This window comes from Quercus lobata, chromosome 6, assembly GCF_001633185.2.
Source record: "Quercus lobata isolate SW786 chromosome 6, ValleyOak3.0 Primary Assembly, whole genome shotgun sequence".
In the NCBI taxonomy this organism is placed as follows: Eukaryota; Viridiplantae; Streptophyta; class Magnoliopsida; order Fagales; family Fagaceae; genus Quercus; species Quercus lobata.
In genome coordinates, this window is record NC_044909.1 from 33,279,744 (window position 1) to 33,303,344 (window position 23,601).

A 23,601-nucleotide genomic window follows, 5' to 3' on the forward strand; every position below is an offset into this window, starting at 1 on the left:
TTGTGAATTCTGGGACATGAATCCTAAATGAAATATGGTAAGTTGGTAACCTCGGAAACGCTGTTCTAATAATGCGATAATCTGGGTAATTTGATAGTAAGCTTCTATCAGTTGGATAGGCTTCATGATATATGGTAACCTTGAAACTTGAAAGCACTGTTCTAACAACATGATAATTTGGGTGATTTGTCATTTGCCAGTATGTTCTTATATGTAACATGAAGGAAAATGATTTTCGAGTTCGAAAGAGCCATAACAAGGACACCCTTATCAATTCACAAGCTATGTTTTTCACTCTTTTCTTAACATATATACGTTGGCATAAGAACCTTCCAACAATCCGTTGTAAAACAAATTCATTTTAAAGCATTCAGCACAATTTGGACTCTCAATGAATTTTTTTTTTTTAAAAATAACGTAAGAACTTTTATTAAATTATTTTATATTGTAATATAATGTATAATTTTTTCTCTAAATTTTTTTGAAGATAATTTGTTCTTCCTAAAAATTAAAAAATTTCTATTCAGTCGAATTAGGTTTACTTCAGTCCAATTTGGTCCACTCGGTCAGTTTCAGTCCCCCTTTAGTACATTTTAGACTAATTGGGTCTTAATTTGATTTTTTTTGTAGGTTTCTTTTCAAGTTTAGCTCAAAAAAAAAAAAAAAAAATTTTTTTTCTTCATTTTTGTGTTGAAAAGTATGAAATTTATTATATTTGGGCTAAAATCTTTAGTTTTGAGTTTAAAAAAATTAACTAAAACAGACATTAGAAATTAGAAATATGAACTTAAAAATGCAATAAAAATGATAAATATTCAAAAGTGTAATTCGGTCCACTTTAGTTCAATATGTCCACCTCGTTCCTATTAGATCCAAGTTGGTCCTATTCCTATTCCTATTCCATTCAGTCCTATTTAGTCCATTTTGTTCACTAAAGTTCTATTTGGTCCAATTCGGCCCATTCGGTCTTATTCAGTCCACTTCGGTCTAATTCGGTCCATTCCGTCCACATTGGCTTTATTAGTCCACCTTGGTCCTATTTTATCCACTTCGGCCTAATTCGGTCCACTCAGTCAACATTAGCTTTATTCGGTCCACATTAGTCCTATTCGGTCCACTTTGATCCACTTCAGTCCTATTCGGGCCATTCAGTCCAATTTGGTCCATTTTGTTCCTCTTTGGTCTTAGAAGTCCACATTATTCCTATTCGGTCCATTATGTCCACCTCGGTCCTAATCAGTCTAAATTGGTCCTTTTCAGTCTATTCTGTCTAATTTGGTCTTATTCAGTCTATTCGGTCCTATTTAGACCGTTCTGTCCACTGAAGTTCTATTTAGTCCAATTCGGCCCATTCAGTCTTATTCAGTCCACTTCGGTCTAATTCGATCTATTTATTCTACATTGGCCCTATGCGTCCACATTGGTCCTATTTTGTCCACTTCGGTCCACTCAGTTCACATTGGCTCTATTCAGTCCACATTGGTCTTATTCGGTCTATTCTGTCCACTTTGATCCACTTTGGTCTGATTCGGTCCTTTTTGTCCACTTTACTATTCGGTCCATTTTGTTCACTTCGGTCCTATTCAGTCCACATTACTCCTATTAGGTCCACTTCGGTCTAGTATGTCCACCTTGGTCTTATTCGGTCCAATTTGGTCCTGTTTGGTTTATTTTGTCCATTTTGGTCCTATGCAGTCCATTTGTTCTAATTCGGTCCACCTTGTTCCTATTGTTGATGTAACACAAATTATATTTACTGTCACATTAAATTACTTTTATTTGGTTGATGTAACATAAAATTACTTTTGCAATGACTTTTGGGCCATCAAATTTCGCCATTAGCCCATTTCATTGTAGTGATACCTTGCATGGGCCTAAAGGCTGGAATAGCCCTCCAATAAATGATAGACAAACAAAATAACAAATTATATATTTATAATAATTCATGAATTTGACACTTTTATTTGCAACCTATAAATATCGTGGTACTCACCCTGGTCCCTGTGGTTTATCAGATCTTAAACTACAGAGTTCATGGTGGCTAGACTTGTTGATTTGTTATCAACTTTCTTTTAGTGCCTTTGTAGAACTATATATTATCCAACGATTTGTTGTAAAAATAAACACTGATTTGGGGTTTTGGATTGGATCATTGGGTGTCAGTGCCTCATCTTATCATTTTCTTTGACATATTGAACCAAAGATGCATATCTAACATCGGTTCTTTCTCTTGTGTGCTTTGTTATGAGGAAGCTGAAACTTGCGATCATCATTTTTTGGAGTGTTCATTTGCTCAAGCCGTTTGGCTGCAATCTCCTCTATTGAATGAGTATAGGCTCTATCCAAAGATGAAATTCATGGATGCAATGAATGCTGCCATTCAGAAATTATCTGCTGCTGTCTTTGATACATTGTGTATAGCTTGTTGGATGATTTGGACATGCAAGAACAGAGTTGTTTTTAACAACAAGGCTCCTTGTTATCATGGGCTATGGAATCGGGCTGACCTGTACAGAATGGAGTATGTAGAAGTACAGCAAAAAAACATGCAGGACAGCAGTTTGAAGGCAGCAAGGTGGATTCCCCCTCAGTCAGATGGTATTTATAAACTTAATGTGGCTTTTTCCCAATCAAAACAGTCATCTTCAGTGGGTATTGGGCTCATTATCCGAAATAATATTGGAGAAGTGTTAGCGGCTGCTTGTGATAAAGGTGTGAAGGAATTGAACCCACTGTGTACTGCCGCTTGTGTGGTGAGGAAAGCTTTACTGTTCTGTCAAAGTACAAGCTTTTCCAATGTGCAGGTGGAGTGTAATTTTGCAGAATTGGAGGACTTGCTGAACTCTGATCGAATATGCTCTCTAGAGGTGGTGTGGATTTTGGAAGATATTGCCATTATTAAGGATAGTTTTAATTTTATTTCTTTTTCTAGTATCCCTTTGAGATGTAATCGAGGGGCACTAGCTTTAGCTAATGCTGCAAAAGAGAAAGAGGAGGTCATTGTTTGGTTAGAAGAATGCCCCTCTTTTCTCTTCCCCATTGTACAAAGTGATATATATTAATAAAGTCTACTATCGTTTCTGCTCAAAAAAAAAAAAAAAAAAAAAACATCGGTTTGAATAGGCTTATTTGTTGCATTTTTTATTTGTTAAATTGGGTTTGGATTTAGGTTCAATGTTTCAATGTATTGGATTCAACACAAGTAAGAACAATTTTTATTTTGTGAATTTAAATAAAATATTATATGTTTAATTTTTTTTAAATGAGACAAAATATAAATAATTTAATGATATGGAAGATGTTGCTGAATTTAAATGTTAAATAAAATAGGATGAGAAGAAAAAATAGTAAAAATGAAATGTATAGCGATAAACACCAAATTATTTTAGTTATGCTCTGCAATAAAATAACTTTTTTTTATATACTATTTTTATAATGCAATAGGATAACTCAAAGAATACAATAGTTCATCAACCTAAAGCAGAGACGCAAGAAAAAAAAAAACCAAAAACTGAAAAAAAAAAAAAATATCTATATATATATATATATAGAGAGAGAGAGAGAGAGAGAGAGAGAGAGAGAGAGAGAGAGAACCTTTTGTGTGTGAAAAAATAGAAAATTATGTATGGAATGAGAGAGAGAATGACAAATTTATAGTATGAGGATAAGAATAAGAAGAGGAAAAAAATAAAGGAAGATAAAAGGATAGAAAAATAATGATATTAAGTTAGAGAGTAGTGGGGATATGAAAAGTTAAAATGGAATTGAAAATTTAATAATAAATAAGAATAGTTAAAAATAAGATAAATATGATATTTTGATTTTAATATAATAGAGTTTTTAATTCACTTTAAATGATAAAAAATCATATAAAAAATTGGGAAAAAATGATAATAACATGGCTATTGATATGACTTAACTAGAGCGTAACAACAATAAATGATACCTTAAAAATTCACTTGATTTTATTGAAAATAAGTTTTTGTAGAGTACATAAGCATCTCATGTCATGGATGTGTGTCCTCACAACTTTGATATTGCATGGTCCAAGGCATCAACCAGAAAATCTGCACATACACAAACATGTATTAGTGTTACCACATATTGTTCTTGGGGAAAAAAAACATTTGGTTAAGACAGCCAAATTGTTGTAAATTGGACTTTCTTTCTCAGTGCAGAATCTTTTTTCTTATTGTTAAAAGATGAACGCTCCTTCTGATCAACGGGGGATGATTATTCAAGTCAATAGACATAAATCGTCAAAACTGTATGAGACAAAAAAAAGTACCTGCATCGTCCCTGTTAAAACACATTGGTGGTTTTATTCTAAAAACATTTCCATGCAGTCCCCCTTTCCCAACAAGAATACCAAGCTCTGCGATCAGGAATCATTACATGATTAGCATACCAAATGGAATTTAAATGAAAATAGAAGTAAAATGTAAGTATAAGATTTTTTTCAATTAATTTTTGGATAGGGAGGTGTGTCCTGATACCTCTAAGTTTCTCAAATAGAACCGCAGTTTCAACCTTGGCAGGTGTCTTCTCGTTCCTGTCAGTCACAAGTTCTATACCAACCATTAAGCCTCTGCCCCTCACATCTCCAATGACTGAAACAAAATATAAAAATGGAAGATGAGAACCCTTTACATAATGTTAAATATTAGCATTGATACACCATGTTGAATATGCTAGTATGGATGCGGAAGCGAAAGCATAAAATATAGAACACAGTAACACACGAGAGTTACGTGGTTCAACCTAACGGCCTACATTCACGGAGGAAACCCTAAAGGGCTACGTCAATAATATATTAGAGTATAGTACAAATCCTGTATTATAATGAATCATAACATGTGTATATATAGTAGACTAAACCCTAGACTAATAGACTTCTAGTACAAGTAGGAGACTTGACTTGCACACAAAGTAGAATTAGGCTTGGGCTTATACTAATGGGCTAATATATCTTTAACACCCCCTCTCAAACTCAAGATGGAAGTTTGATGAAATCTTGAGATTTGATAAGGTTGATAAGGTTGAGAAGGTCCCTTGAATGAAGTTTGGCTCTGTGACGGTAATTTGAGGAAGGCAATAATCTTGCAGTGTTGATGCGACTTCTAACGGTGGCTTGACTATACCAGAGAGTTTTGACGGCAGTAGTAGGAAGCCAAAGAAGATGAACGTAGCGAAAAAAAAAACACCGAGGAAGACAAAGATTGCTCTTAAAAATACCGCAAGGACAGAAAACCATAACCACGAGAAGGTGGCTCTGATACCATGTTAAATATTAGCATTGATACACCATGTTGAATATGCTAGTATGGATGCGGAAGCGAAAGCATAAAATATAGAACACAGTAACACACGAGAGTTACGTGGTTCAACCTAACGGCCTACATCCACGGAGGAAACCCTAAAGGGCTACATCAATAATATATTAGAGTGTAGTACAAATCCTGTATTATAATGAATCATAACATGTGTATATATAGTAGACTAAACCCTAGACTAATAGACTTCTAGTACAAGTAGGAGACTTGACTTGCACACAAAGTAGAATTAGGCTTGGGCTTATACTAATGGGCTAATATATCTTAAACACATAAAAAACCAGTTTAACGATATTGAATTGGAAAGGAAACCCATATAGATAACACATTGGCTACTGCAAAAAACTGATTCTAACAGATACAGGGAATTACCGACTGAGGCCCATGACATCAAGTAAAACTTGATAAAACTATGTTTAAGTTTAAATGCAAGCTCCTGCCTGAAGACTAAAATCCTCATGCAATTTTCATTAGCATGATGCATGAAGACAAATATTAAATTAACAGTGACCTTCTTAAGGTTTGCATTCATTGATTAATGGGAATCAGTGATTAATGGGAATACTATATTACGTATATGGGTTTTTAATACCAAGGAAAGAAATTCCACTAGTGCATAGAAACCTAACAATTGGTTCACAGGATTCACATTTCAATGTAATTTGGAGACTTAGAGGAAGTGCTCTAAAAGGGCAAGGCCAATATTATCTATTAAATTACAATAGATACCCGTATACAGACAAAAGTGTGATGATTTTTTTACAAATGTTAAATTCAAGAGTAATTACTTTCATGTGTTTGCTGAAGAGCTCTCAAACGCTTGAGCAAGTGAGAACCAACATCAGCGCAATGAGCTTGACGCTTCTCCTGGTCAATAACTCTCAGCACTGCCAGCCCCCCAGCCGAACATACAGGGTTTCCTCCAAAAGTATTAAATTGAATTTTCTGGGCCAATACACTCGCAATCTCTGGGGTTGTCACAACTGCTCCCAATGGTAAACCATTGCCAATACCCTGATAGATATTAATTGTGAGATTCAATGGAATGGTTGCATAAGATTATAAAACAAAAACTGATTAACTGAAATTGTAAGTTATTTAAAGAAAAAAGCTATTGACACTTGCAACACTAACACGATTTACATGTCTTCCTAAAATAGATTATGGGTAATGACCTTTGCCATCGTAACTATATCAGGAATGACGCCCTGTGTTTCAAAGCCCCAGTAATTGCTTCCTGTTCGACCAAAGCCAGTTTGCACTTCATCTGCAATGCAGACACCACCAGCCTTGCGTACAATGTCATAAACCGGTTTCAAGTATCCAGGCGCCAATTCAACTGCTCCTCCAGCTCCCTACAGTAAGTGAAAAGTACAGCCAATTAGAAAATTTTCAGTGTCCTTAAATAGGTGGTTGTAACACCAACAATTTCAGACCTTACTATAGATGCCAAAAAAGAAAAAAATGAAGAAAAAAGAAAAGAAAAGAAGATAACCTGAATTGTTTCAGCTATAAATCCTGCAACTTTTCCTGAAGTACCAAAATCAATGTGATCTTGCAAATCTTTGGCATAACGATTGGCATCGGAACCAAAAACTCCACGGTATGGATCTGGATTTACAACATGATGAATTTCACCCTGCAAAATGTTGCAGTAATTTTGAGCAGATAGATCAGAATAATTGGCATATTTTGACAAATGTCTTTTACACACATGTACATGATGAATTTCACATACTAAGTTTCATTGTGACAGTGATAATTACAATAGTTATAACTATAGACTCGCAAACAACAGAGCTTCAGTGAGTTTTTCTACATGTTTGTGGTCAATGTGCGAAAGAATTGGGAAAAGACATTGCCATTATTACTCTCAGCAAGTGTTTGATAACAAGAGATTACCAACTTTGTATTTCCTACAATAAACTTGTTGTGAGTTTGTGAATGTTTCATCAATACCAGAACAAATTTAAAATAAAGATATGGAATAGAACACTCATAGCTAATTGTCCATTGTTCAATTCAACCTAATCTTATTGAAATTCATAGAGAAAATATACCAATTGTTTAGGTCAAAAAGAAAGATTTGCTACAGCCATGAGTCAAACAGAGGTACATTACCTGAGATTTACATGCAACTAATAAGCAGCCTACCCTCAGGCAATTAAAATGATATGATCCTGCCTGCATTCTGTGAAGCTATGTTACTTAAACAAAGCTGTGGTATTGGGTACTTCCACGTGTTCAGAGCAGTCAGTCCAAGGGTACCAGAGCTTCCCCCATGATATGCATTCCTCAATGAAATCATACCAAGATTACCAGTGTATAGACGAGCCATCATCATTGCTAATTCATTTGCTTCTGACCCCGAATTTACAAAATATACAACCTGCATTTTGAGAATATTCAACTTACATTCCACACAATCTAATCCAGAGACACTACAGTCCATAAACTAAACATACCAATTCAAGGTTAGAATATCAAAGTATCTAAATGTTCTTCAGCAAAAAAGAAAAAGAAAAAGGGATCTAAATGTTCAATTACAATGGAAAAGGAAATGAGAGACTGAATGACACAATAAAAGGTAGGCATAACCGCATAAGAGAGAAACAAATAAAACATCAATTATAAAAGAACCTTAAGGTTTCCAGGCATTTTTGAAGCTAATGCCTCAGCAAAATCAGCTATTGCATGGTGTAGGTATATGGTTGTAGCATGCTGCAGAAGCTTGCTCTGCTCCGTGATAGCATTTAAAATTTCAGGATGGCAATGCCCACAAGATACAGTAACTATCCCAGCAAAAGCATCAAGATAACGCCTCCCATTTTCATCAAACAAATATTGCATCTTCCCTTCAACAATATTAAGCTGTTCACAAAATTTAAAGTTAGAAACGTATATCAATTTATAATTAAATCTTGCAAGATTTGGATGTTAACCATCAAATACACCAATTTTATCAGGTTTAGGTGGTATTCTTCAATAACTTGACCGTGCTAATTTTGCATCCACATATTAGCTAAGTATAACAGTGGACGCTAAATGACAATCAGGAGAGGGCGATGGTTAAAAAAGAGAGTAGTACAAATAGAAGAAGAATGTTATTTTGGCTGAGAGACTAAAAAACAGGTTACTAGTTATGAAAGTAAGATCTGGTGGTAGTATGATACTACCACAGGCAATAAATTGTACAGGAACATGGACTTAATTGCTTCTGCAAACCATGATTTACTGCATAAGGAGAAGTGATCAAGGATATTCGAGAGATTGAATCATGTTTGGACATATTGCTTTTCCTAGTTTAGGACCAATAATTGAAGTTACTCAAAGAATTGAACTAGTGATCTCTAGTTCATGAGGCATGGTCTCCAACCAATTGTATTACAAAATATTATAATTTGCATGCACTTCAAAAAATACATACCTTAAAGAAGAAAGGTAAGAGTGTGACTTTTTAAGGGTAAAAATACTATTTTGGTCTCTATTAAAATTTTCTTTTTGTCAATAAATTATTGAAAAGTTTGTCTTTCGTAAAAAATATATTTTTTCATCTCTAAATTATTGAAAAAAGTTCTTTTTTCATCTCTATTTTTTTCTATAAACTATTAAAAAAAAAAAACTCTCCACCAAGTTTAAGGATGAAAAAGGAATTTTTTAAAGTTTAGAGACAAAATTTTTTTTGGTAAAGTTTAGGGACTAAAATAGTATTTTACCCATTTTTCTAATAAATAGGATCCGTGTTTTTAATACAAAAGGCAAATATTGGTTGACACTTTTTTGTTATGTAATTGGTGGAACCTCATTAACGTCAACATAATAAATAATGTGTAAATCATTTTCTATGATTGATAACTCATCAATTTCTAAACCTTATTTAGTGAATTTTGTAGTATTCATAGCATTATCTTTTTTTTTTTTTTTTCTTCTTCTTCTTCTTCTTCTTCTTCTTCTTTATTTTATTTTTATTTTTAAATTTATTTATAAACCAATTTTGACTACATAAGAGCATTCACAGCAAAACATTTAAAAAATATAGTTTTTAACAACTCAAAAAGCCACTTTATCTATTTTAAACAACTCACTTTACAATACACCAAATATTAAAGGTTCTATTTTAGCATACAACACATTAAAATAATATATCCTACACAATAAAACTACAAAAAAGTAAAAAGAGAAAAAAGAAAGACAGCAATGTACCGTGCCATCTTTGACAGCTCAATGTAGCTAAGCGTTAAAAATTTATAAGTATGGCAACTTTGATGTTGGGGGTATTTTTAGCGTGTCAATGATAAACTAGTGTTTTAGTTATTTTGAGTTTTGACTACATTCTAACAATCTATAAACCATCCGCATCCGCATGTACTTTTGTTAAAATGACTTATATTTAATAAATCCTGTGACACGTGCCGTGCATGATTTTATTATTCACCCAGCATGACTCATGAATTGCCAAACCATTTTAGAGGATTTTTTTTTCTTTTAAAAAAAAAAATTAAAGGATAAACATTTTTCAACATTTTGCATACTAAAATACTTTCATACAAATTCTTAACTCTCTAAAATACTCATATCTTTTAGTTAAATAATTTTAAATTTAAAAATACAAACTGGTCAAAAGAATAATTTATTATTTTTTTAAAAGTTCTTAAGTTTTAGATTTTAAAACTTTTTATCAACTCTCACATATAAAAATATCCTAAAAATGTAAACATTATTGAACACAAAAATATTTATGATTAACCAAACATTATTTCCTCTATGTGTGTGTATATATATATATATATATTTATATATATATATATAAAATTCTCATCTTTCAACTAGACTTTTATACTGTTCAAAAAAATTCTTATTAACGAAGGATAACTATATTTAGAAATAGGGTCATAAATATCAAATAACAAATTTTATTTTGAATTTAAAAAGAAAATTTTTAGAATTTGGGATTTTTTTCCTTTATTGCTTATTTCTAAAATTTATTACTTTTATTTGTTTGAAAATAAAAATATTTCTAAATTATAATAGATACATATTATTGAAAAATAAAAGAGCATTAGCACGTGCGAATGCTGTGTGTGTGTATATATATATATATATATTATCCCTCGTTATGATTAACCAAAATAACTAAAAAAAAAAATTTATGAACTATTTTCAGGAATTTTTTTATAAAAAAAGAAAAAAATAACAAAATCTTTTTTTTACAGCTTTTTACATTAACTATAGAAGCGGCTCAGTTAGCTGAACTGGTTTTCTGGATTGATAAAGAGCGACGCTACTATCTCCAAAAAAAAAAAAAAAAAAACCTATGGAAGCGGTATTAAACTTTCCAAATATTGGCATCTGTATATAACAAGATTTAAGATAAGGTAGAAGAGAATCAAAGAAAATTAAACAAAAAGATTTGGGTTTTGCTTTACAGGCGAGGTATTGTGCATATCAGATTCCTTCAACCATTCAAAATAGTAAGTTAGGCACGTTTTCAAACAATTAAGAAAACTAACATCTCTTACATAGATCTCGAGTTTTTAAAACTCGATTTCTATGAAAAAAATTTCATCTATAGTGGCGTTTTTAAGCCTTACAGTGACGTTTTAAATCCCTATAGCGGCGTTTTTATGCAAAATTTTTTATACGCAGAGTAGGTGGTCCTATAGTGGCGTTTTTAATCCCTATAGTGACGTTTTAAAGACCTATAGCGGCGTTTTTCTCAATTTATGGAAATCGAGTTTGTAAAACTCGATTTTCAGCCTGATTTTTTCCCCACTTCAACTTAATCCACTTACAAATCGAGACTTAAAAACTCGAGTTTTATCTTGGAACTCAAGTTTTAGACACTCGAGATGCTAGTTTTCAAAATTGTTTTAAAACGTGACAATTAACTAAATTTTGTAATATTTATTGTTATTTAGAAAAAAAATTCCTTTACAGGCCTATGTTCAGCAGTTGGAAACTAGTCGTTTGAAGCTGATTCAATGAGAGCAAGAGCTTGAGCGTGCCCCGCATCAGGTATGAAAAAACATTAGCTTTTATGTGGAATCTTTGAGGCATTAACATGTTTTGATCGATCAGTACAACTTTTTCCTCCTCTTTGATAACTGAAGCAGTTGATATTTTTTTGCAGGGCTTGTATATGGCTGGTGGGTTAGATGCTAGTCATCTGGGGTTCCCTGGAACTGTAAACTCAGGTTTGTTTGTCAATATGCTGTCAGAAATTATCTTTGAATCTAATATCCTCGTTCTCAAATGTTACTGAGTCTTGTTAATATTGCATTGCTCTAAGATACAGTGGGTGGCTGGTAGCTGACTCATTTAGCTTACATACTATGAAATGCTGAAGTGCTTTATGATCTTAAGTTCCCAGTGAAAGAGACCAGATAAAAGTTTCAACTCCAAATATTAATATTATGTGCTTCATGCAATAAGCTATCAAGTAAACTTATCTTAGCTTACATAATATTAATATTATGTGCTTCATGGTTGTCAAAAGCACATTATCTTAGTTAAACTTGATTTTTAGCCCCCCTCCCCCTCCCCATCTCTCTTTAGAGTATGTAAATAAGAAATGATCTTATGGAGAAAAAGAACTGATTTGGGGGCAGATGAATGCTTCAAAGCAGGAAGTGAATTTACACCAACTAGGCAATCATGATGTTAAAATAGGCAATCATGATGTTAAAATGTACCTAAGCAGTAGAACAAAATGTGCTGTCTTCCATGGGATGTTATTAAAATATATTGAAGTTCTTTATTTCTCCAAAATAAGTAGGACTTGCTCTTATTTTTCCTCCTACATCAGGTCTATTGATTCTAGTTAGGGAATAGAGGAATCTTAAGAATAAGGAATGGCTATTTCATTTACAGTTTCGTTTGGTGTAACTTATCAAAAAAGAAAAATGGGGAAAGAAACAAAGATGCTTTGGGGGGACGCAATTTTTGTTTAGGCCCACATTTTTGTATCCAGCCCAAATTTTTCAGAAAATGAGGGAAAGGAAGAAGTTCCTACATTCCACCATATTTCTTATTTAAGGGCATATAAGCAAAAAATAGATATAGAATATCCTTTCCCTTCTCATCTTTCCACAAACCAAATAAGGTAGAAACGCACTCCTCTCCTTTTCCCCCCTCCTTTCTTGACTATGCCCAACACACACACAAAATCCCTTTGCTCTCCCTGGCCATGCTCTTTTCTTTTCCATTCCAACTCCCTTGGTACCTCCAAACAAGGAGTTCACACTATAAACATGGTCTAAAACAAAATGTCCAAAAAATTATGTGGACATGGAAAAAATATCCAAAGACTTTGATATAGTGCCATGTCAAAATAGTTGTTTCATGTATTTCCAATTATCCTTTATTCCTTTTGGAAACTTGCAAAGATAATGGTGCTGCATTTCACTTTTGTGGGCACAAAAGCAAAATAGTGTACAGTATTAAAGTTTCAGGCAGCAACTATACCTACATCTCTGTCATTTTATTGGTTGTTTCATGGATATACTTGCAGTTTTCTATTTGAATCTTAATCCCTTGAATTCTTCATAAGCTTCTTTGGCACAAGGACAACTATATTAGTTATTCCCAATTACTAAATTCTAAAATTAAAAGTTTATGTTCTTAGAATGTTTTCTCTGCTACTGTATTTCAACAGCCCAAGAAGATTAAATTAGTGATTAGAAGTATAAGTTGTTACTAAAAATGCCTATATGTATGCTCAATGCATCTTAATGCACCATCAAAAAGAGATGTCTTCACCCTAAGCATAAACAAAACTTTCAGAAGGTTGAAGTGTTGTAACACCACAATTGAATTTTTTATGAGCTAGTTAGCCTCATGTATAATTGTCAGACATGCTGAGTATAACTTGTGGTTTTATTTCCCTTAGGTACATTTTTCTTCTTGTATCATGTCCTTGGCCTCCTTCTTTGTTCTCTTATGATATTGTATTCTAAAATTAGCCCACACTAAGGATTCTACAGGGATTACAGCATTTGAGATGGAGTATGGACACTGGATGGAAGAACAAAATAAACAGATTGGGGACTTGAGAACTGCTTTGAATGCTCATATAAGTGGTGTAGAGCTGCGAATGCTAGTAGAGAATGGCTTGGAACATTACACTAAATTTTTCCGTATGAAAGGATCTGCAGCAAGCGCTGACGTCTTCTATGTGATGTCTGGCATGTGGAAGACATCAGCTGAGCGCTTTTTCTCGTGGATTGGAGGGTTTCGCCCGTCAGACCTTCTTAAGGTGATGTGTGGTTCATTTTGAATTAATATGTGGGAATCATACATGTTAACTCTATAATTTGGGTTTTTAGTTAAGGTTGGATGAATTCTAATAATTAGAAGTCTCTCCTGCATAGTTTCCATTCATAGATAAATCAATGAAGTAAAAGGAAATGCTTGACATCTTTATGAACAGCAAAAAGCATATATTTGTATACAACACATGCACACACCCTGCACACGCCAACCCCTAACACAAGTACAAACCTAATATTACTATTTGAAAAGATAAAGGAATCTTCTCCTATGCGATTAGTCCTATTTAGGGTCTCTCTCTCTCTCTCTAACACTTAAGTCTCTTGACATTGTAAGGGCAACATGATTTTAGTCCCGCCTTCATCCTGTACTTAGGGTCCTGTACTTGGGGTTGAAAGGACAGAGGATCATTGCCACCTATTTGCAGACATAAAGAAATTTATCCTGTGATTAATCCGATTTAGGTTTGCCTAGGCATAATAGTGCCAACAAATCAGTGTTTGGTGCTCAAGCACTCAAAACTTGGTAAAAGGAACCTCCTTTTTTGCTCAAATTTGGCTTCTCATCCATATGAGACAGAATTTTGTAATGGGGTCATCATCTAGAGATTTACTCTCTCTGTAACAACCCCAAGTCACATGGCGTTACTAGGGTTTTCTCTAAAAACATTTGTAATGACTTAAGGAAAGTGCTAGCCACATTTGCGCTTACACCCAAAAGAACTGGTCAAGTTGCAATTGAGGTTCCTAGTAATCACATACAAACCCAATGTCCCCATAGTAAACACCCAATGTGAGACTCAGCACACACTCACACAACATACAAACATCCAATCTAATCAAATCTGCACAATTTGGGGTATCACACTCACACATACGCACTCTCTCTCTCTCTCTCTCTCTCTCTTTAAAGGGGGGGGGGGGTGGTAGCTATTGTGCTCAAATTTGGGCTTTTCATTTATTTTTGTATTCTTTTTAATGAAATTATTCTGTAAATTCTGAAAGATAAAAATAATGTGCTACTAATCCATGTTGATTACAGGTGCTTCTACCTCAACTTGACCCCATGACAGAACAACAGCTAATGGAGGTTTATAATCTTCAACAATCATGTCAGCAAGCAGAGGATGCTCTTACGCAGGGTATGGAGAAACTCCAGCAAACTCTGGCTGAGACTGTAGCAGCTGGACGACTGGTTGAAGATAGTTACCTCCCGCACGTGGCTTCTGCGATGGATAAGTTGGAATCATTGGTGGGCTTTGTAAACCAGGTAGGCATTGCATTTTCTCAAGGACACTAAATGGTTTTACTCCAAATTCTGACCCTCAATGCGTGCAACTGATATTTGTATTACTTTCTTTCTGCATCTTGCTCTTGCCCTCCCTGAAATATATTAAAAGTCCCATGAAGTTGTTCCTTGTCAACATATATAAACCAAGACTGCATTATCCAAAGTTTTCTCTGGTCACCATGAGTCCAAAGGGTGCGTGTTGGGCAGGTCTTGTTTACAAAAAAAAAGGTTCAAATCGTCTACTGACTGCACTTTTCATTTGGCCATGTAAAAGAACAGGCACTTTGGATTTTTTGTAAATAGATTCTGAGGCAATTATGTTGGCAAAGACTCCTTTTGGGTTTTGCTTTTATTTGTTTTTTTTATTTTTTTTGGTATTATTTTCTTCTTAATTTAATAGGCCAGATGACTGATACTAAGCTCTAGCAATACAGTGGTCAACGTTAAAATTTTTAGTGCATTTTGAAACATCTCTGCACTATATGATGCGGCCATAGGATTCATCACGAAGAAGCAAATCTTTGTAGAAACATTTTTGTTTATTTCAGAATGTAATTTCAGATTATATGCATAATAGGAAGTTGTACCTAGTTCACTGGCTAAATGAGATTTTTGTTGGAACAGGCTGACCATCTTCGGCTGGAAGCCTTGCAGCAGATGTATTGCATCCTCACTGTGCGGCAGGCAGCTCGAGGTCTTCTTGCCTTGGGAGAGTACTTCCAACGCCTTCGAGCTTTGAGCTCGCTTTGGGCTACCCGTCCTCGTGAGCCTGCTTAGTCTTACAGTGGAAGAGGCTACAAGCTCAGAATCTCAGTGAGGTTATCACAACCAGGGTCATGCCTCAGCCACCAGAGGTGCCTTTCAGTAATGTTGTTATAAAGATATGTAGAAATGATCCAAGTTGCTGAAAATTTTCAATCAGCTTCCCACCATTGAGAAGTTGTATATATTAATAGCCATTTTATTGAGAGGAAATTTGTAATCAAGGTAATTTTTAGTGCTTGTACATCATTTTCTTCTGTTTAAAGTTGATAAATAGGATTTAAATTTTAAGTTTGGATATGAGCTTTGTCATGTAAATATTTATTGGATGCCTTTCAAATGTGTCTAAAAAATTGTCAGTGTATTATGTATAAGCCTTCTTTGTGCTTTGAAGTGGACATGCGTAGAAAAGAACTGATATGGGTTAATTGAACTCAACTGTGATTTTAATATGTATCAAATGCTGTAAATTTGAAAGCAGAAAAGTGTTTTAACATTGTCAGTGTATTATGTATAAGCCTTCTTTGTGCTTTGAAGTGGACATGCTTAGAAAAGAACTGATATGGGTTAATTGAACTCAAGTTACTCAACTGTGATTGTAATATGTATCAAATGCTGTAAATTTGGAAGCAGAAAAGTGTTTTAACATTGTATCTAATTTCATGTAGCCAAGAAGGGCACTGGTTGTAGTATAGTTTAATCGGAGCCAAGCTCCTCATGCGTTTGCTTGTTATATAAAATGGTTCAAACTTCTATAGATTTAGGCTGGCAAGACTTTTCTGACAAGAATATATATCTATATATATATATATTATATATATATATATATATTTTTTTCATTCTGCATTAATAAATGACGTAACTTATAGTTTTGGGAGTAAGGTTTTGTAGTTGTTGTATTAGTTAAGGATATGAGATAAAATATGTTAAAATCTGCAGTTGTGAATTCTGGGACATGAATCCTAAATGAAATATGGTAAGTTGGTAACCTCGGAAACGCTGTTCTAATAATGCGATAATCTGGGTAATTTGATAGTAAGCTTCTATCAGTTGGATAGGCTTCATGATATAAGGTAACCTTGAAACTTGAAAGCACTGTTCTAACAACATGATAATTTGGGTGATTTGCCATTTGCCAGTATGTTCTTATATGTAACATGAAGGAAAATGATTTTCGAGTTCGAAAAAGCCATAACAAGGACACCCTTATCAATTCACAAGCTATGTTTTTCACTCTTTTCTTAATGGCATAAGAACCTTCCAACAATCCGTTGTAAAACAAATTCACTTTAAAGCATTCTGCACAATTTGGACTCTCAATGAATTTTTTTTAAAAAAAAAATAACGTAAGAACTTTTATTAAATTATTTTATATTGTAATATAATGTATAATTTTTTCTCTAAATTTTTTTGAAGATAATTTGTTCTTCCTAAAAATTAAAAAATTTCTATTCAGTCGAATTAGGTTTACTTCGGTCCAATTTGGTCCACTCGGTCAGTTTCAGTCCCCTTTTAGTACATTTTAGACTAATTGGGTCTTAATTTGATTTTTTTTGTAGGTTTCTTTTCAAGTTTAGCTCAAAAAAAAAAAAAAAAAATCTTCATTTTTGTGTTGAAAAGTATGAAATTTATTATATTTGGGCTAAAATCTTTAGCTTTGAGTTTAAAAAAATTAACTAAAACAGACATTAGAAATTAGAAATATGAACCTAAAAATGCAATAAAAATGATAAATATTCAAAAGTTTAATTCGGTCCACCTTAGTCCAATATGTTCACCTCGTTCCTATTAGATCCAAGTTGGTCCTGTTCCTATTCCATTCAGTCCTATTTAGTCCATTCTGTTCACTAAAGTTCTATTTGGTCCAATTCGGCCCATTCCGTCTTATTCAGTTCACTTCGGTCTAATTCGGTCCATTCTGTCCAAATTGGATTTATTTGGTCCACCTTGGTCCTATTTTTTCCACTTCGGCCTAATTCGGTCCACTCAGTCAACATTGGCTTTATTCGGTCCACATTAGTCCTATTCAGTCCATTCTGTCCACTTTGATCCACTTCAGTCTTATTCGGTCCATTCAGTCCAATTTGGTCCATTTCGGTCCATTTTGTTCCCCTTAGTCTTAGAAGTCCACATTACTCCTATTCGGTCCATTATGGGTGAGTTTGGTTCAGCTTTTTGAAAAAGTGCATAATGAAAAAGTGGAGTTTTGTAAAAGTGCATAATGAAAAAGTGGAGTTTCAAAAAGCTGAGTGTTTGGTAAAAACTGTTAAAAAGTGCATAATGAAAAAGCTGAGTGTTTGGTAAAACCTGTTAAAAGTGGCTTTTTGAGTATTGTCAGCATTATTATAATCACTAGCATCATGATAATCACAATAATTTCTGTAATCCCCATCCATTAATAGTTCCATAAAATTGCCACTCTCATAAGTACCATTATAATCATCCATATTGGTTTAGGCTACACAACAAAGTAACAAATAATCAATCATTGCTAATACTTAATATAAATCAACATAGTAATCAACAAAGTATTACATAACTTTGTAATCAACATATATTAACAAAGTAATCAACAAAGTAATCAACATATATTAATCCAAAGCTAATAAATCCATATTACATAACTTAGTTTAAAGTTAATACAACAAAAAGCTAATATTAGTCGAAATGTGTTTACATTACACATATATTAATCCAAAGCTAATACTAAATATCACATAACATTGTTTAAAGTTGATACAACATAGTTAATACAACATAAAGCTAATATTAGTCATAAGCTAATATTAGTCCTAAGCTAATATAGAGTATCACATAAGGTTGGTCACTTCTTTTGCTTCAAAGAAATCAATTCTTGTAGGTACGCCAACTGTAACTCTGGCTCCTTGAAAGTTAGAAACATATCCCTATGTATCTTTTTTAGTAACACTAAGGAAGCTTGAACCACAAACCTACTATCCACTCCAGGAAGTGCTCTCACAATCGCCATGACATTATCAACTGAACTTGGTGACTCTCGAGAAGTACCTTCAGACTTATTCTTACATACAGTTATGAATTCACTAATACGATTGTCCAACATTGCAGCTCCTCCTATCTTCTTCTTTTTCTTCTGTGAGGGTATTGATTCACTAGTTCGCTTAAGTCCTGAACTACGTGATTGACTAGTATGTCCTTGTTGCAAACTATCAATGTCTAAACTCATGTCACATTGATTATCCTTAAATTCGGAGCTACCATCCGAATCACTAGCACCCTCTTGTGGCATTGTTGGAGGGAGTGTATTTGAAGAAGGGGTCCATGCAGCTTCTCCAGTTGCTGCAACATCCCTAAACATTATATCAAGTTGTTCTGGATTCTGTAGACCTTTCTCTCGAAATTTTTTAGCTTTGGGTAATTCCTACAAAATGTAAAAGTGCTTTCACTCAGATAACAACAATATAAAAAAACTATTTCCAACTAACTACATATTAATAAAATATTCAACTCACCTTCAACTTTCGGTCCCACCAATCATCAGGAGCAAGAATTGTTCCCTTCGCTGTATCCCAACCTAAACCTGTGTCATGCATCCTCAATTTTTCCCACAATCTCCAATCACCTTTTAACACATCCCACCTACTTTTTAATTGCTCCCTATCATAATTTTGACCGGTTTCATCACAAAATTTGGTCACTATATTGGTCCAACCTAGGGTACTAAAGGCAGCACCTTTATTCCTATTCCCAAGTTGAATCTGTTCCACACAAAGATTACAAAAAGTAGTGGTCCAGCTTGAATTATTGTCCCATAATGCTCTAGCCTTTTTTGCCTCGGGGTTGGAAGTTGTGTTTTTACCCATCTATAAAGTTCACCAATGAGGTTGAAGCATATTAGCAAAACTATAAATTTTTTATTAAGATCAAAACAAATAGGTACAATGACAAGTCTACTTTAACAATGACAGAGGTCATGAACATCAAACATATCACAATGACAAGTCTACTTTAACAATCCATTTCAAGTCTACTTTAACATGCAAACAAAGAATAAAGGTCATTATAAGGGCTTTAAGATTATGTAAATGACAAAGATGATCCAGCATCTAAATACTACTTATAAGGTGAAGGTTGATTCTAAATTCAAGATATTAATTCCATTTAAATCCCAATACAAATATAACAATCCTAAAACTAAATCATGACCAATGTTCTAGTCCTCATTCGAACAAGTTTTCATTTCTACCAAATAATATATATATATATATATATATATATATTATACTGCTTTTAATTTTAACACCTGCAACCAGACTTCCAAAGGGTACAAAGCCTTGTTATAATTATATATACGTGTCCATAAACATATCAGATTATAAGAAAATGAGTATGATCAAATAAAAACTCCTAAAAGCAGTTGGCATAGCTTTAAGAAGTGGAATAAATGAGGATCCGGTAACTGATAAAATCTATTTTATGGTTTAAATTAAATTTTACAGATTCAAAAAAATATGAAGCCTTTTCCTCGGACTTGAGCCTTTAGATTGCTCCTGCTGCTAAGGGGGGAAATTTTTTGAGCTTTTGTTTAATTCATGAAGTTAGGGATGGTAAAAACATTTCACTTTGGGGAGAAAGATGCGTATATATTAGATATCTCTTATAATACCAATAATTATCTTATATATTAGATTAGATATATGTGTCATTCCAATCACGTTGTGTTAGCCCCACAGTTATGTGGGACACACATTATGAGAGAAAATACACGTATAATATATCTAATACATAAAGACACTTTCTCTTATGATACATGATTGCTTGACGTTAGACATGAAAAAATGTTAGATCACAGTACCTGGGAACTATGTTCCTAACCTACTGTCACTATTCCTTAAGGGAATGACCTCCTTGTGTATTATTTGGTGTTTGTGAATTGGGGTGATAGTTTTGTATTGTTACTATAAAAATGTGTTCTAATGCCGTGAAATTCTATTATGGTTCTTTTCATTTCATGACACCTAGTACAAGAAATCTACTATAAATATAAAAGAAATTAAATAATTGGCAAAAGATACAAAAAGACTTAATTGGCTTTTTTTTTGAGAACTAAATACATTGTTCAAGCAGCCAATTTGACGTGCTCTAACATGAAAATACACTCATCATAAAACACTTGGTCAATAAATTTCAGCTCCAAAGGGGTTTCCTTCATTTCTTTTGAATTGAGAGCATAAACTGAATTCTATTTTATTTTATAACAAATTGAAAAATATAGGAAAAATTAGCTGCAAATAAACTTCATAGTTTCACAAATTACATTCTACTCTTTAAATTTTAACATTCTTGTCTTACATTCTACTCTTTAAATTTTAACATTCTTGTCTGAAGAAAAACTAAGCATAGCTTGAGCTTGCAAGTGAATCAAGTGAATCAGATTTACAGAGATCAACAAGAAAAGAAGAACTGAGAGTGAAAGAAAGAAAGAGAATTCTAGAAGAAATGCTTGCTTAATCAATACAAAGTACAAATGGTTCAATATATACAACTGATTGAACCAATCTCAATTAATCAATCACCAAAGAGAAGAGCAAATCATCAAACACCAGGCTAAATCTTAAATTTTAGCATTAAAAGTAATATGATTTGTTACAAAAGCAATTCATATACGGACTCGGGAAAGCAGGGGGTAGGTAGGTATTCATGGGATTAATAGGTTCACTGATGGTTTCATGTGTCTGAGGCAGACAAGGTTGCTGCTACTACGGGGACTGCAGGCTAATAACACATAGAATAATGCAAATGGAGAACACGCATATGACGTTTATAAAGAGATAAACAGACAAGTAAATAAATGTGAATCACAGAAAGTCACACATCCAGGTTATTACATTTAAAAAAAAAAAAAAAAAAAGGTTCTTTGAGCTATAGGTTAATCCCAGATTACTTTGAGAATATAGGAAGAACATGTATATTATCTAGTAGTATTATCGAGGTTGAATGTCTAAATTCATCAATCTAAGATTATTTTAGACGAAGACTGATTAACCCCAAAGTATATTCTAGCCAATCATTAACGGAATGCATTCCCAAAAAAAATAAAAATAAAAATAAAGAATCAGAAAAACATCACATCTACTCAATGGTTAAGATCATCCCATTAGAAAAACTACAACTATGCAACTTCCATTGAGAGTTATCATCAAAAGTTTCTTGGTGGAGTTGGAGGATGACCAGAAGATGCAGCAAAGCTACCTTTGAACCCAACAGGGAAAAAGAGCTCTAAACATTTTTAACTAGGGCAAAAAAAAAAAAAAAAACTATCCTACTGAAAATGCCTTTCCATCTCAATGTCACTCCAACTTCAGAGTCCAAAGGTTAAACTATCTGATTAAATCACTTTCAGTTCTTTGATGCTAGCACTGACCATACAAAAACACTTCATGAGAACATGTATATATTCCAATCAGCAAGATCCGACCACAATACCCATTATATATTCATCAAACTAACACTTCATTATATATTCCAATCAGCAAAAACAAATAACAAAACAAAACCCACACACTCGGTAAAAAAAAAAAAAATTCAGATCAGTGTTGGTACCTGTTTTTGGTAGCAGATCAGTGTTTTTGGTACCTGAGAAATCAAAACCCACACACCAAAAGTGAGAAATCAACCAAAGAACAGAGAAATCAAACCCAGATCCGATTGAAATCAACCAAAGAACAGAGAAATCAAAACCAAAAAAACCCAAATCAGACCCATGAGAATCAACCCCGGTTCGGTCCAAATCAAAACAACCCATACCCATGACAAATCAATCAAAACCCACACACAGAAAAAGCATTACCCATAAAAAAAACCACAATCCAAAACTACAGAAAGACTTACGGAGAGGAAGAACCAGAAAGAAAGAAAGAAAGAAGAAGAAGAGGAAGACGAAGCGGAAGAAGAAAAGGAAAAGAAAAAAGACAGAGATGAGACTTACGAAGGCAGAGCACGGCAGAGAGAACAGATGGAGGCGTCAAATGCGAAGGGAGAGCAGAGATGAGAGATGAGGGGCACAGCGCGCACAGAGATGAGAGATGTGTGGGTATTTCGGTCTTTCCCTGTTTGTAACGGTAATATAACAAAACGCGCTGTGCGCGTTTTGATTTATGGACTGGTCAGGCTCCATTTCCGTTGCGCGTTTTCCCTTCAGCTTTTCTAAAAGTTCAAAACGCAACTTTTTTATAAAAGTTGCGTTTTGAAGTTACCAAACGCACATTTGGGCCCAGCTTTTTTGAAAACGCCCGTTTTGGGCTGAAAAAGTGGAACCAAACGGGCTCTAAAAGTTCAAAACGCAACTTTTTTATAAAAGTTGCGTTTTGAAGTTACCAAACGCACATTTGGGCCCAGCTTTTTTGAAAACGCCCGTTTTGGGCTGAAAAAGTGGAACCAAACGGGCTCTATGTCCACCTCGGTCCTACTCAGTCTAAATTGGTTCTGTTCGGTCCATTCTATCTAATTTAGTCTTATTCGGTCCATTCGGTCCTATTTAGACCGTTCTGTACACTGAAGTTCTATTTAGTCCAATTCGGCCCATTCAGTGTTATTCAGTCCACTTCGGTCTAATTCGATCTATTTATTATACATTGGCCCCATGCGTCCACATTGGTCCTATTTTGTCCACTTCAGTCTAATTCGGTCCACTCAGTTCACATTGGCTCTATTCAGTCCACATTGGTCTTATTCGGTCCATTTTGTCCACTTTGGTCTGATTCGGTCCTTTTTGTCCACTTTACTATTCGGTCCATTTTGTTCACTTCGGTCCTACGCCTATTCAGTCCACATTACTCCTATTAGGTCCACTTCGGTCTAGTATGTCCACCTTGGTCTTATTCGGTCTAATTTGGTCCTGTTTGGTTCATTTTGTCCACTTTGGTCCTATGCAGTCCATTCGTTCTAATTCGGTCCACCTTGTTCCTAT

At 34.0% G+C, this 23,601-nt stretch overlaps 2 protein-coding genes and 1 pseudogene across 2 annotated transcripts; 1 reads left to right on the plus strand and 2 right to left on the minus strand.

The window, feature by feature from the left end:
- Positions 1 to 4,023: 4,023 nt before the first annotated feature.
- On the minus strand, positions 4,024 to 8,622 carry LOC115950148 (alanine--glyoxylate aminotransferase 2 homolog 1, mitochondrial-like). The gene is made up of 9 exons (XM_031067398.1): positions 8,569 to 8,622; positions 7,974 to 8,204; positions 7,561 to 7,722; positions 6,829 to 6,981; positions 6,509 to 6,688; positions 6,122 to 6,347; positions 4,497 to 4,610; positions 4,289 to 4,375; positions 4,024 to 4,067 (listed from the first exon to the last, which is right to left on the minus strand). Exons 1-9 carry the CDS (start codon positions 8,620 to 8,622, stop codon positions 4,024 to 4,026), a joined length of 1,251 nt encoding a protein of 416 aa, XP_030923258.1.
- Positions 8,623 to 9,586: 964 nt separating this feature from the next.
- LOC115950149 lies at positions 9,587 to 15,897 on the plus strand (annotated as a pseudogene).
- A 2,580-nt stretch (positions 15,898 to 18,477) lies between these two features.
- LOC115950150 (L10-interacting MYB domain-containing protein-like) lies at positions 18,478 to 22,923 on the minus strand. Its single transcript, XM_031067399.1, has 4 exons — positions 22,621 to 22,923; positions 22,236 to 22,268; positions 19,145 to 19,495; positions 18,478 to 19,053 (listed from the first exon to the last, which is right to left on the minus strand). The coding sequence occupies exons 3-4, from the start codon at positions 19,493 to 19,495 to the stop codon at positions 18,478 to 18,480; spliced, it is 927 nt and encodes a 308-aa protein (XP_030923259.1). The 5' UTR covers positions 22,236 to 22,268; positions 22,621 to 22,923.
- Between the last annotated feature and the right edge of the window lie 678 nt (positions 22,924 to 23,601).

Coding starts and splice junctions, on each gene's coding strand:
- LOC115950150 (XM_031067399.1), bottom strand. CDS start 19,495: ATGGGTAAAAACACAACTTCCAACCCCGAGGCAAAAAAGGCTAGAGCA. Junction 19,054..19,144: donor GGTGGGACCGAAAGTTGAAG/GTGAGTTGAATA, acceptor TACATTTTGTAG/GAATTACCCAAAGCTAAAAA.
- LOC115950148 (XM_031067398.1), bottom strand. CDS start 8,622: ATGTCCAAACATGATTCAATCTCTCGAATATCCTTGATCACTTCTCCT. Junction 6,689..6,828: donor TTATAGCTGAAACAATTCAG/GTTATCTTCTTT, acceptor CACTTACTGTAG/GGAGCTGGAGGAGCAGTTGA. Junction 4,611..6,121: donor TCTTCAGCAAACACATGAAA/GTAATTACTCTT, acceptor ATTTTGTTTCAG/TCATTGGAGATGTGAGGGGC.